General features: G+C 45.6%; 1 protein-coding gene across 9 annotated transcripts in view; it reads right to left on the bottom strand.

Annotated features, from left to right (window-relative positions):
- The window catches only part of cN-IIIB (cytosolic 5'-nucleotidase IIIB), a 513,152-nt gene that overhangs the window by 18,836 nt on the left and 481,703 nt on the right, over nt 1–12,613 (bottom strand). For 7 of the 9 annotated variants that reach the window (XM_075876434.1, XM_075876435.1, XM_075876432.1 and 4 more), the window contains 6 exons: nt 11,501–11,599; nt 11,203–11,272; nt 11,027–11,073; nt 10,576–10,751; nt 10,295–10,499; nt 7,417–7,617 (listed from right to left, as the gene is read on the bottom strand). In XM_075876434.1, the coding sequence (XP_075732549.1) occupies nt 7,417–7,617; nt 10,295–10,499; nt 10,576–10,751; nt 11,027–11,073; nt 11,203–11,272; nt 11,501–11,599 (798 nt within the window). The remainder of the gene's footprint in view (nt 1–7,416; nt 7,618–10,294; nt 10,500–10,575; nt 10,752–11,026; nt 11,074–11,202; nt 11,273–11,500; nt 11,600–12,613) is intronic. The other 2 variants (XM_075876438.1, XM_037426906.2) reach the window with 1 other exon arrangement.

Raw genomic sequence — 12,613 nt, 5'->3', positions numbered from 1 at the left:
TCGCATAATCTCTAATGAATGGCCGGAAATGCCCTGCAAGACCCAGAAATACCCGCAAAGAGTGTAAGTCATATGGCTTCTGCATTTTTGCGATTCGTTCGACTGATTCCTGTTTTTTTGTTTTGATTTGGCCGTCAAATACTCTTCCAAGAAACACCACTTTACTTTGGAAAAACTCACTCTTCTTGTCATTAATTTTGAGCTCGGGGTCACAAAGTGCTTGAAGTACACTAGCCAGATGGTTTGAGTGCTCTTCCTCGTTGCGGGAGTATACTATTATATCGTTTATGTAGACGTTACAAAACTTCCCGATGAACAGTCGCAAGACGTCGTTTATCATTTTCTGGAACCAAGCGGGTGAGTTCTTCCATCCAAATGGAAGTCGGTTATACTCATAGATGTCAGAGGGCGTGATGAAGACAGAATATTTCTTGCACTTTTCAGAAATCGGAACTTGCCAAAATCCTTTACATAGGTCAATGCGCGAGAAAACTCTGCAGCCACCCGTGTCATCTATGATAGAGTCTATACGTGGCATCGAAAACGGAAAAAGCTCAGTCTGCTTATTAATTTGTTTGTAGTCCGTGCAGAGTCGAAGACTTCCATCTTCCTTTGGTGCAATGGTGATGGGTGAAGCGAACGTAGAGGTGCATAGACGGATAATCTGCGCATCCAACATCTTTCGAATCTCGTTCTGAAGCCACACTTTCTTCTCTCGTGACATATTATAGGGCTTTTTTCTCACCACCGTCGTATCACTGAGCTGGAATGGAAGCTCAAACTTCGTAGTTGCTGTAGAATATCCTTTCAGGCACAGCAATTCCGGTAAAGCGTCCTAACATCTTCACCTGACGATGGTTTCCGCGGAGTCCTTGAAGGCGAAACTGCAGCGTTGATAGCGCGGCGCTTTTCTTCTGTGGTAATTTCGCCTGTCCAGTAGATATTAAGGCGAAGTGCACTGATGACTGGACCTGAAAGCAGTAGTTCATACAGAACTCCGTCGAGTACCAGTGCTTGCGCAGTGACAGTGTTGCCGAGACACGATATGGTTATACAAGTCCATTTATCGTGAACATTTCGTCTTCCATCGTATCCATGTACTTCTAGTGGTCTTCCCTCTTTTATTTTCGCCCTCTCAACAATATTTGCGTTAATAACCATGACGCTTGCTCCGCTGTCAACTAACACACTCCGTTCCTTTCCATCCACAAAAACAGATATGTACAATAGACTTGTATGAGACAAATAAACAGCTTCTCTTGATGTCGTCGGGTGGAAGCCGAGACCCTCTCTATTTAGTTTTTGTTACGTCATCTAGCTCTTCGCCATGGTCTGAGCCTCCCTGGGTGGTCAAAAAGGATACGGGTGTTGCGGTAGGTCTCCAGCTTGCAAGCGGGCGGCGTTCCTCAGCTCGTGTGGCCCCGGTATTCCTTGCAGCAGGGGTTATGGGTTGACGCTGGGTTCCTAGGTCCTGGAGGTAGAGGTTTCGCATTCCCTGCAGAAGTTCTTCGACCGTCTTGGGTCTTCGTATTTGTATTTGCTTCTGGAGGTCCGAACTTAAACCATGAATGATAAGCGGAACCACAGACGTCTCAGGCAAAGATGAGTCCGCCAGCTGCGCCTTTTCTCATAAAAATAGCTGAGTGCAGATCCAGACCTGTATTTGAACGTGATTGCTTTGTCCCATAGCAACACCTTGTTTTCCCGGAAGGAGCTCAGAAAGCTTGCTTTCCACCCTATCGATGGTTTGTTGCTGTGAGCGTTGAGACGCCATTCATACCAACTCTTTGCTATGCCCGATAGGAATAGTCGCATGTTTTTCACTTTATCTTCGTCGCTGTGCCAGTAGTTTTCATTGCATGCATACTCGTAAAACGTGAGCCAGGACTCGGGACTACTAGACTCTCCGTCAAACATGTCTGGCTTCACGTGTCCGCGACTTGGTCTGCTTAATCTTTCCGTCGTGTTTACAAGCAAGCGCATTAAATCATTTTGCTGCCTATTCTGTTCTTGGTGAAGTTCAAGAAACTTGTTGATCAGCTCGGCGGAACTGTCAGGCAAAGCAGCGGTAACAGGCTTTGCGTCGTTTCTTACTGGAGTCAGCACGAAATTCTCATAATCCTGAAGTTTCATGTTGATCCTCATCGTTCTTTTAGCAAGTAAATGGTCCGGAGTGAGCTTCATTTTAGTGCTTATATAGGAAACAAATGCGTCAGTGCTCACTGCTTCCGGAAGTGCTAGTTCCTCTTCATCTTGAGGCGTTGCGGTCAAGATCCGGATGCCACCGCGTTGATTTGCTCCAATGGTGAAGTCCACCCACATCTTGAATGTCCGCACAGAAAGTAAACGCGGCTGAGCCAATTTGTAATAGTACACAGTACTAGGCTGGGGTGTCAGCCATCTTCTTTATTTCTAACCTCTTCTTCCTCCTCGTCTCCCTCCAACCCAGCCTAACGTCCACGTACAAGAGAAAGCATTAGGCATCCTAAACCGAGCCCCTCACTCACCAGAAAACCAAATCATACTCCTGTGAATTCCAGCACGTGCCAGCGACACCCACACACACCTCACCAACCACAACAAGGTCGCACACACTGTAGCGTGCAGGAGTACCCGCGCAAAGTGATTGCCTCACCAGCTACAATGACATCATGAAAAAATTTATCTTGAAATAAGAACCTTCTCCGAACCATGAAATACCATAAAATACACCCAGAAATTTATTCAAACCACACTTGTAAGATCTGCAGGTAGCCTCGCTCTCGCATGTGCTGTGGCAATGTAAACCCCAACACAAGTCCACTGACACCAAGACCCTCTCGTCGAGATGGTACACCGCTCTGTACACGTCATTCCCAGCTCAACAACAGACTTTGGGCTACCAAGCTTGTTACCATGGGTCCAAACCCACTGGCCCAGCTATCTACATTACAACCCAGCAAGCCCACCAAACCGCCAAGAGGCAAGACCTTAACATCTCCATGTAGGAGGCCTAGGCCCAGCCAACTGAACTGCTGGTTTCCATAAAAGTTTTTTCCTCCCTTGGGAGTGAACGACCAGTGAGTTTGCACGGTTTGGTGGTGTGCTACCATGAGTGCGGCACTCTCGAGCATGCCCCAGTCTGTGTTCCAGCCTGTTCAGGCCATGGAATCTTACACACCTGAGGAGCGTGCACGGATCCGTGAAAAGAGAGCGCAGGGATTCGCAGATAGCGTGCTAAATGGAGCAGTGGCTGCTTGAGAGAGAGGCCCTCGAACGGGCCATCCAGACACAACAGCTCCTTGAGCAGCAAGCAATAGCAACCATTGGTGAGTGGCTAGAGGAGTGAGACAAGGAGACGAACCCATCATCTCTGCAACCCTCCCTGCCCGCCCCAAGCATTGCTGCAGCTGTCACCATCAGCGCAGACTCAGTGGAAGCCACCCCCCCCCCCAAGCCCCGCCCTCATAGAGTATGTCGCTGCGTCTCTCACCTTCTCATGATACAAAAAAGTGATGAACACGCAGTGCTCCTGAAGGCGCACCCACACAGCAAGCGACTATGGACGAGCCCGCTGGTCCTCTCATGCAGGCCATGACTGTCGCAGCTATGTCAACTGCAGTTGACACCGTTGAGTGCTGCCCCATGCAGGTCACATCGGTGAGAGTCCCCTCAGCGACTACACCACCTTTAAAGAAAAGTCGGAAAAGACAGAGGACGAGGAGGCACAGGATGCAGCACCGCAGCTTTCCCCTTCACACCTCAGAGGCCCAGGCACTACCAAAGCCTCGCAACACCATGGTCGCCATGTCGCAACCGTGCCCACACCTCTCTCATGCCTTAGTCACAGTAGTCACAATCACAGGCGGCACAGCGAGAGCCAGAACCCTGGATGCTGCGGCATTCGCAGCAGATGCAGCAGTGGTAGGGACAGCCCTCTATCGTCTCTCTTGCACCGGCGGTGCTTTTCGGAGAACGTCGTGCTGACGCTTGGGGCGACATCTGCTGGGCAGCCCAGTGTCGCAGCTGTGTGTGTCAACCACCGTCGCAATGCCGTCGCCACCAATGCGACGATGCCAGAGTGTCTGCGCAAGCTTCTTTCCATCACAGAGGCATCCCCGTAACCGCCAGGCAATCTGCCGACTGTGGTGCCAGCATTGGCTTCATATGCAGTCTGGACAGAGACCTTACAGATGTGGAGCTGCTCAGAGGCATCATCTCAGCTGCTCTAGTGACTGCCACGACCAGGAAGGGACGCTCCGTGAACTTCGAAATGCATTGTGAGCTCTGTGCCGTGAGCTTTGTGAGGACGCTCCTGCACAGCCTACAACTGCATGTGCACCGTGTTGGCCACGGCCATACTAGTGCCGGCAGAGCGGTTACTTTGGACATGTCACTGAGGCATGCCAGCACAATGGCGAGTACATCTGCTGTGGCCACTGACACCTGCAGGACGGGAGCTGCAAACCCCACTGTGTGAACTGTGGTAGGGCACACGCAGACAGCGATCCCATGTGCCCTCGCTGGCAGGAGCAACAGGTGGCCACCCCCGTCTCAATTATCCATGCCTCTATCGAAATGGGCCGTCAGGGCGGCTGTACACGAGGAGCACCACAGGGTACATTCCTATACTGCAGCCCTGAAGCAAAGCCCGCCTCTTAGCAGCACCACAATTACTGATTTGCAGCATTCACCAACAATGCACCGCCAGGCCATGCCCTCCAGCCAGCAGAAAACCTGAGAGACACCTTATCGCTAACATCTCGACTACTCTGCAGGCAGTGATCCAGTTCCTGCCAGAGGGCCACCCACTGTGAGCCCCCTGCCTTTAACACATGAGCTTGCAGTCTGGTGCGACCAGGAGTGACAAAGGTCATTCCCCCCCTGAGGCAAATAAGCCCCCCCCTCAGGAGTCTCGACAAAAATCGCTGTTCCGCTCATCTGCCTCGCTCCTTGCACCCCTTTCTCACTCTCTTTTTTCTATCTACTCTTCTGTCTCCCCCTTCCCCCTCAAGGCACTGCACCATGCTCCCTGAAGGGTCAAAAAGTAAGCACCTTTTTCTTTTTCCTCCTAACCACTACTATTACATATTATAGCAGAGAGTTTCTGGGCTAGCTGGAGGTGGCTGCGCTGCGGACATCCCGCAAGCAGTTTAGGAAGACAACGGGACCGCAGCCGGAAAACAGGGACATGTCCCGCCGAAATCGGGACATCTAGTCACTTTAGAAGTAGGATATAAAGGAGAGATGGCGAAAAGGGAGTAGCAGGAGACAGAAATGCACACAATGCATCTGCCTTCGGGCATTTGATGCCAAAGGTGTCGGTGAACAGCCCTGCGTGCGCTGGTAACGCTGGTGTGCAGCCGTTGTGCACCGACAATCCTCTAAAAATGAGACTGCTGTTTTATTTGAAATAAGCTGTTAAGACACTCGCATCTTCCGAGTAGAATTTCGATGTTTTCACAATTGTTTTTTTTTCTATTTTTGTTGAGCACCTCATAAAGTATAAAAAAAATGCCACTGCTTTAAGAAAAAATGACAGAGGGCAATTAAGTTTTTCCTGCAATACATTCCAAACTTGTGCTTTTACAAGATACATTTTACCCACAAAAGTCAGTGCCAACAAGCACAAATTTTCTTCAGGGTACAAAATGCTATGTTTCATTTTCAAGGGCAGGTACATATATACATTCCAGCAGTGTTTCCTTTTTTGTCATATCTTCACATTTGTTCTTCATAGATATTTACCCGCATACCTGGTCACTGGTCCTGCCAGGTGAAATTCATAAAATGGGCACATGATGACTGCTAACTACAATATAGAATAAGTTTACCTCTTTGTGCTAGACCTTCTGTTACAACTTTAAGCTTATTTGGACACTATTTGGGGAGCTTACACATGCCATGGCAATCTGTTTGATAACAAGCTATGAATAAGCCCTGACCATCTTCACAAAGTTGTCTTTTTTTTTGGTTAGAGACCATTTCTGATTAAGACATTTAATTTTATCTGCTGTGATAACACACGTCAGATGGTAACAATGTTGTCCAGCACAATTTCCACAACTAAATTTTCATCAAAGTAGCCAAAGGCGGCCAAAGTCGGAAGAAAGCAGGTTATATTCAAAAGTGAAGGGCCTTATCCCACGGAGAAAGAAGTATTTGAGGAGGAGAAACTCCCAGGCCGCGTCAGCGCGCGAGGGATGGTGTCATGGAGTGATGTGGTTTATGCGAATGCTCAAGCGATGACGCTTTCAGCCTGTTGAAATATTTACATGCGTTTATATGGATGCGACACATAAAGACCATGATAGCGCGTTGTACACTGCAAACTTTTTCAAATTTTTCTGTGTAACATGAACAACTAGATGTGACAGAAATTTCAGTGGCAGTTACTAAATAATACTTCCACAACTTTGGGCCGCAACACGCTTGAAATGAGCTGCTTGTAATGGCTCTGAAGCAGACGACGTCTGCCGCATGCATGCACCTCTCGCTCTTTGCTCGCATGTTGTGGACGTGCATGCCTGGGTGGCCTTGGATGGGAAAGTTCCCCAAAAGTGTCGCGAATCCCTTTGCAACATATACGCTTTCTGTCTCTTTAGTGCTCTCAGTGGCTTCAGTGTGTTGCGCCGATGGCGCTGACTGTTGGCACGTGCTTTTCACACTGCAACATGCAAAATTCGAGCAATGCTCCTTCAGGATGGAGTGCAATTGTACTCAGCCAAACTGCAAAAACGAATACACATCCTGAAAGGAGAAGGTAATTACCTTCAAAGTTCCTAGTGACCCGGTGACGTTGGAAGTGTGGGCTCGCGCCATATCTAGGAAAGATATCATGAGCTGACACCTCGTCACTACGTATGTGAAAAGCACTTCTCGGACGGCAACTCTGCCATGCCATTATACATGTCACATAGACATGTGACATGAAATGTTGCATGACACTGCATGGCATTCATATAGTTTTTTTTCAAAGCAGTTTGCAGCAGTGTTGCACCTCTGTGGTCGAACAGCTGCATGCCATGATGAATGCGTGAGCGCGATTCCTACCTGTAGAGACATTTGCATCTTTCTTAGCCTTTCTACGAAACGAGCTCTTTAACACTGGAGCGTTATAATTTGGAGTCGGCGAGGACACACAGACAGACACCCAGTTGGACGTGACGTGCGAACTGCGAATCGGAGAGCGGTGGCTTTGAGCAAGAGCGGCACGCACACTTTTCCTGATACACAAGCGGAGTTTCACGACAGAGAGCGCATAAGTGCTGTGCCCGATTTCGTGACGGTTTCAGGGCGCCCGAGCGAGTGCAGTTTCGCCTCCTCAAGAATTCTTCTTTTGTGCCTCACCCATACACAACTATCAACTGTTTGGCTAACTCAGCATTAAGTATTGGTAGATTCAAGTACATAAAAGTAAGAATAATAGTTACATACTCTGCTGTTAAGAAAACCGATGCGAAGAACCACTTCTTGCTTCTGACTGCCAGTCAGCATGTCAAGGTCGCCGAGAGAGTCTCCTAAGAGAAGGATGTTAGTTCTCTCCTTCACTGCCTGGTGGTATGCAGGACTGCTCACGTGGCACTGGTTCTTGTTATACATGTGAATCAGCTCACCCTTGAAGCCAACAATGTTGCCCTAGAGAGAGCAACAGTCCGATAAGCTTATTGGCAATTTCAGGTTAACACCTGACCAGACACAGCATAGCTGTGTTGAACAGAGCCCTTTTATTTCAACTACAGCACATATGAATTGTTCAGAAATTACCCGGCAGTAAAGTCTAGTTTCATGTGCCAAAAGGAATATGCAACCATTAGGCAGACCGTAATGGCTTAATTTTGAGCACCTGGAGTATGTTAACATGCACCCAAATCTAAGTGCTTGACTATTTTTGGATTTTGCCATCAAAATGCAACCACCATGGCTGGGAGCTAGCTAATCTGCATCTCGAGCTTAACAGGGCAACATCACAGCTGCTAAGCCACCATGGTGGATCTTAGCAAAGACAAAATAGAGCTTTTAGCTCTGCCAGTGGTGCTATAAACTAGTGCAACCTATGAGTGATGAAAGTGGTCTTGCTACACTTTTTGAGCATGTTCAGAAAATGATGCAGATCGGTAGTCGAAGCTCCTGAAAACGTGTAAGCCAAACATTATATCGCAGCATGCAGCCTGGAACTTGTAATTTTCAAAGCCAGCTGGAAATCACTTGCTTTTGTCTCAATAAATGATGCCCTAATTTAAAGTGACAATGTCATAAACACGAAGTTTACAGCCTTTAGCTGATTGGAGCATCATGAGCTACACAGTTACTGCAATTGTGTTGAGCTTACGCTGTGCTCTATCTGCTACAAGATGAGGCTAGAAGTGGCAGCACCTCTGCTGCGTTGGTGTAAATAGGCCGTTGGCGACTAATATATAAATGTACACAGCGGCGCTTGGCTATGAGCGGTTTATTCTCGGTAAATAAAATGCATTGACTGCACCTTAATGGTGACGTGTACACCCTCTATTGCCAAATTAAAGCATAGCAATGGTCTAGTGTTCCTTTTATGTGTTGAACAAGTGCACTTTGCCAATCAACGGGGTACTAGTCTTCGGTGACAGTCGTGTTTTACAGTGATCTCAATGTTCTTTTTAGGATTTGTTAGTACATGTTCAGTTTTGTTCTGCCTGTGCGACTATATAAAAGATGTAGTAATAACGCCAATTAAGCATTTCTAGCTCTAGCCACTACAAAAAAAGCTAGTATTTTTGCATAATAAGTTGAAGCAGAACTTTGTGCTCACTGCTTTCTGTTTACATGAATACGTCTACTGCCATAGAAGTGCGTGGTTGAGGTCTCATTTACTGCTAACCACCTTTTGCTGATGCGAGCTCATGCTTTGAGGTATCACAAGGAGTTCACAATTGCCAACACTTCACGAGATGGGGTCGCTAAAATTGCACATTCACACCTCGACATTTAGTACTTCTTTCAACAATATGTGGTGTTTTAGATTTTAAAGCTATACAATATGATGATAAGGAATGCTGTAGTGAATGGTTCTGAAAATTTTAGCCACCGGGTATTATTTAATGTGCGCTGACGTCACACAGTACACGGGCCTCTGGCATTTCGCTTCCATTGAAATGCAACCGCTGTAGCCAGGATGAAACTTGCGGCCTTCAAGTGTACTTTCATTTAGGACAGCACCAAATGCATCATGTTATGTGCTCCAGCGACAAAGTGGCACCAACACAAAAACAATTTCGATGAATGAATGGTACAATGATGACACCAAGCATTGTACTGGCACATGCATGCAATCACTTTTTGGAGTGCATACAAGCTGTGGGAGAGAAAATGCTGGTGTATATCGTATAGACGTATGAATAAGCACTTGATACTCTGCTAACACAACGGTATAAGCTGCCCTCTGAAGATCCAGATAAGCAACATTGTGTAAAAAATGTCCCCTGCAGCTTGCTAATGGTTGCCATATACTGATGCGTCATCTGGGACACTAGATATAAAAGTGGCTCACTTCAACTGCCATTTATTATGCTTGTGTGTGTGTAACCCGTGAAACATGGTGTTTGTAACTAGAGCAGGGGTGTAGCCAAGGGATTGTACACAGAGCATGTGCCCCCTTCCTGCCCTCCCCCCCCCCCGCCCCTCAAAATTTTTTTGCCATTGCATAAAGAGCGAAAACTGGCCATTTTAAGGGGTTGCCTCTCCCAAAATCGAAACGGTGCCCCCTCTCCCCAAAAAAAATATCTGGCTATGCACCTGAACTAGAACAATAATTTTGGGGACATATTCACATATGGTGTTCTTTTAAAAACATACAAAATAAAATACTTGTACAGCACTTCATTTTATATTGATGAATATGTTTAAAAGCTCTCAATATTGAACAGTACCACGAACCTTTTCAACATTTCTGAAAGCAGGAAAAACTGCCCGTACGCAACTTTCAACAGCACTGATCGATTCTGGGGATGTCACTTAGTAATTTTAGCAATCTATACAGAACTTATGATGAAGCCTCAATTTATTTTCTTTGTGTGTGTTCCACGCACAGAAGGACAACATATACCACTCAAAGACATTGTATTCCACTGACACTCACGGCTATCTGTCAGTAGCAGAAGGCAATGTCACCTGTCATCAAAGTCATAGCTTTGTGCAAAATTCAAAGTGAAAAGTGGTGTGCAAGGCAAGATTATTTTTCTATCCATTTTTCCACAATATTTTTCATGCAAATAACCAATTTATGCAAGAGGTTAACATTCTAGCCAGTTCTGTTATAATATTAAAAAATGGTTTATACCAAGGCTAAGAAGGCTTTCTGAAGGAAAAATATGAAGCTTGCCTCTTCATCAAACTGCATATAATTGGAGACGAACATCATGTTCGGAAAGTGGCAGTGGAAATGCCTCAGTGCTTCTTCCAAAATGTCGCCAAGGCCAGCAGAAAATACCAGAGTGGGTATCTGATGCTCGTGCAGCATCTCAAAAAGTGATTCACAGCCATCTCTGCAAGAATACGCAACTCAATTAAAATATGCACCAAAGATGTACACACATAACCCAAAGCATCAATTAGTCTAACCTCAACATAATCGACGAGTCTGCCACAAGCTTAGGAAAATCGTGTTTCTCCACACCACAGCTGACTAGAATAGCATGTGATTGCGAGTACCATTCTACCATTTGAGGTATTTTTTCTTCTGTTGAAATATGAGGATCAATTTCGATTGGGTAGAACTTGTCGTGCAATTTCCGTGCCTGCAACAAGAAAAGTATTGCAATAGTGAGAATTATACCAGCACGCTATGTCACTCGAGTAGTACTGATAGTTGGACGAGTTGGTAAAGGTTCATGATTATGTAATAGCACAATGCAGAGACACGAAACACTGGCGATAAATATGACAAAAAGAGAAGTGCCACACGCCGGTGCTTGTCTTTGTGAATTTTTTATCACCAGTGTTTCACTTTATCGTATTGCGCCGTTACATAATCGTGTACTTTGTTTGAGCTGGCTAACCGTGTTTGCCTTACCTGTAGGCAGTACTCCTCAGGGATATTCGGGCTGGATTCAATGACTTCTGCAAATTACAAAATATAAAATATCAAGCACAGTGCAAGTACTTTATATTGATCCACATACTTGATTAAATGTAAACATGAAATTAATTATGATTCTTCATCAACACAGAAGTTCACTGGTTTCTTACCGTGAGTTGAACAGCAATGTTTTCTATTGAAATGTGACCTTGAAATTGTGTGGTCGAAATCTGTAACAACCTGAGCCACAAAAAAATCAAATCAATGTAACTGTATGTAGTTATGTAGTTTCTACTCAACCAAGAATATGTAGTATGTACATAGTTACTGTTCAATTCAATCAAGAATATGGTAATGAGACAAAACACAAAAATCTAACAATACATGGTGATAAAGTTTGTACATATTTGTGTGCAGCTACAGTATTAAGCGGTTAATTTCATGGTTTATATAAAATGATGCTTATACCTGTAGCTTCTTTGGTCCACCTTTAATCAATTTGCAGACAAGCTCCTCAACACGCTCAGGATCTTTCATCCGAACACAGGGCTTTTGGAGTTCCAATATCTGGTATTAAAACACACAAAAAATCAAGAGAGGTTTCCATCCTTGAGATATCCAGCTTTTAAGAGACATCTGAGAAAAAGGAACCACATTACGCATATGTTTCTTTCTTGGATATCAAACGGTTATATCCACCACGAAAAACTGATTGATTGATATGTGGGGTTTTACGTCCCAAAACCACCATATGATTATGAGAGACACCGTAGTGGAGGGCTTCAGGAATTTCGACCACCTGGGGTTCTTTTTTGTGCACCCAAATCTGAGCACACGGGCCTTCAACATTTCCGCCTACATCGGAAATGCAGCCGCGGCAGCCGAGATTTGATCCCGCGACCTGCGGGTCAGCAGCCAAGTATCTTAGCTACTAGACCACTGCGGTGGGGCCATCACGAAAAACTGGTGCAACGAATTGTTTTAACTGGCACTTTCAGAGTAGGGTATGCAAAGATGACACTCGTGTAGGTACATAATTTCCTTCAATTAAGGTGTGTAGCTAGCAGCATGCGTAGGTCAGTAAAAAATGTGGAGCTCACTCAGACTCGCGCATGAAATATGTTTTGCCCTAAGGGCTCGCTTGGACTCACACTCACCATAACTTTCCTCAAGCAAACTCACTTGGACATGGACTCACAGATTTTTAATTTTTTTTTTTGACCACACTCGCTCTGACTCAAACACACCATAATATTACTCACTCATTCTAAGACTCATGGTTTGATCAGAGTCTGAGTGAGTTGACACATGAGTGAGTTTGCTCAAGAGCATAGCAGACGATGCATGTATAGTGGTGACAAACGTTAAAGCAAAGCTTTGTGTTCCCTATTTTAAAACTAGACAGTAGAGAGTTTTAACAGCGAAGGTGTACTTGCTCGGCTTATATTGTGAGGAGCATGACCATGCCCAAAAACCATTATCATCTTGAACGGGTATGTGCCACAAAATTCGGGCAAATCCCAGAACTCAGTGCTACGGCGTGGCCTGTAGTAACCCTGAGAAAGAGTACAGAGAAAGAAA

The sequence above is a fragment of the Rhipicephalus microplus genome, chromosome X (assembly GCF_043290135.1).
Source record: "Rhipicephalus microplus isolate Deutch F79 chromosome X, USDA_Rmic, whole genome shotgun sequence".
NCBI classification, from domain to species: Eukaryota; Metazoa; Arthropoda; class Arachnida; order Ixodida; family Ixodidae; genus Rhipicephalus; species Rhipicephalus microplus.
The sequence above is the reverse complement of the archived record's forward strand: the minus strand, read 5'-3'. Positions and strand labels throughout refer to the sequence as shown.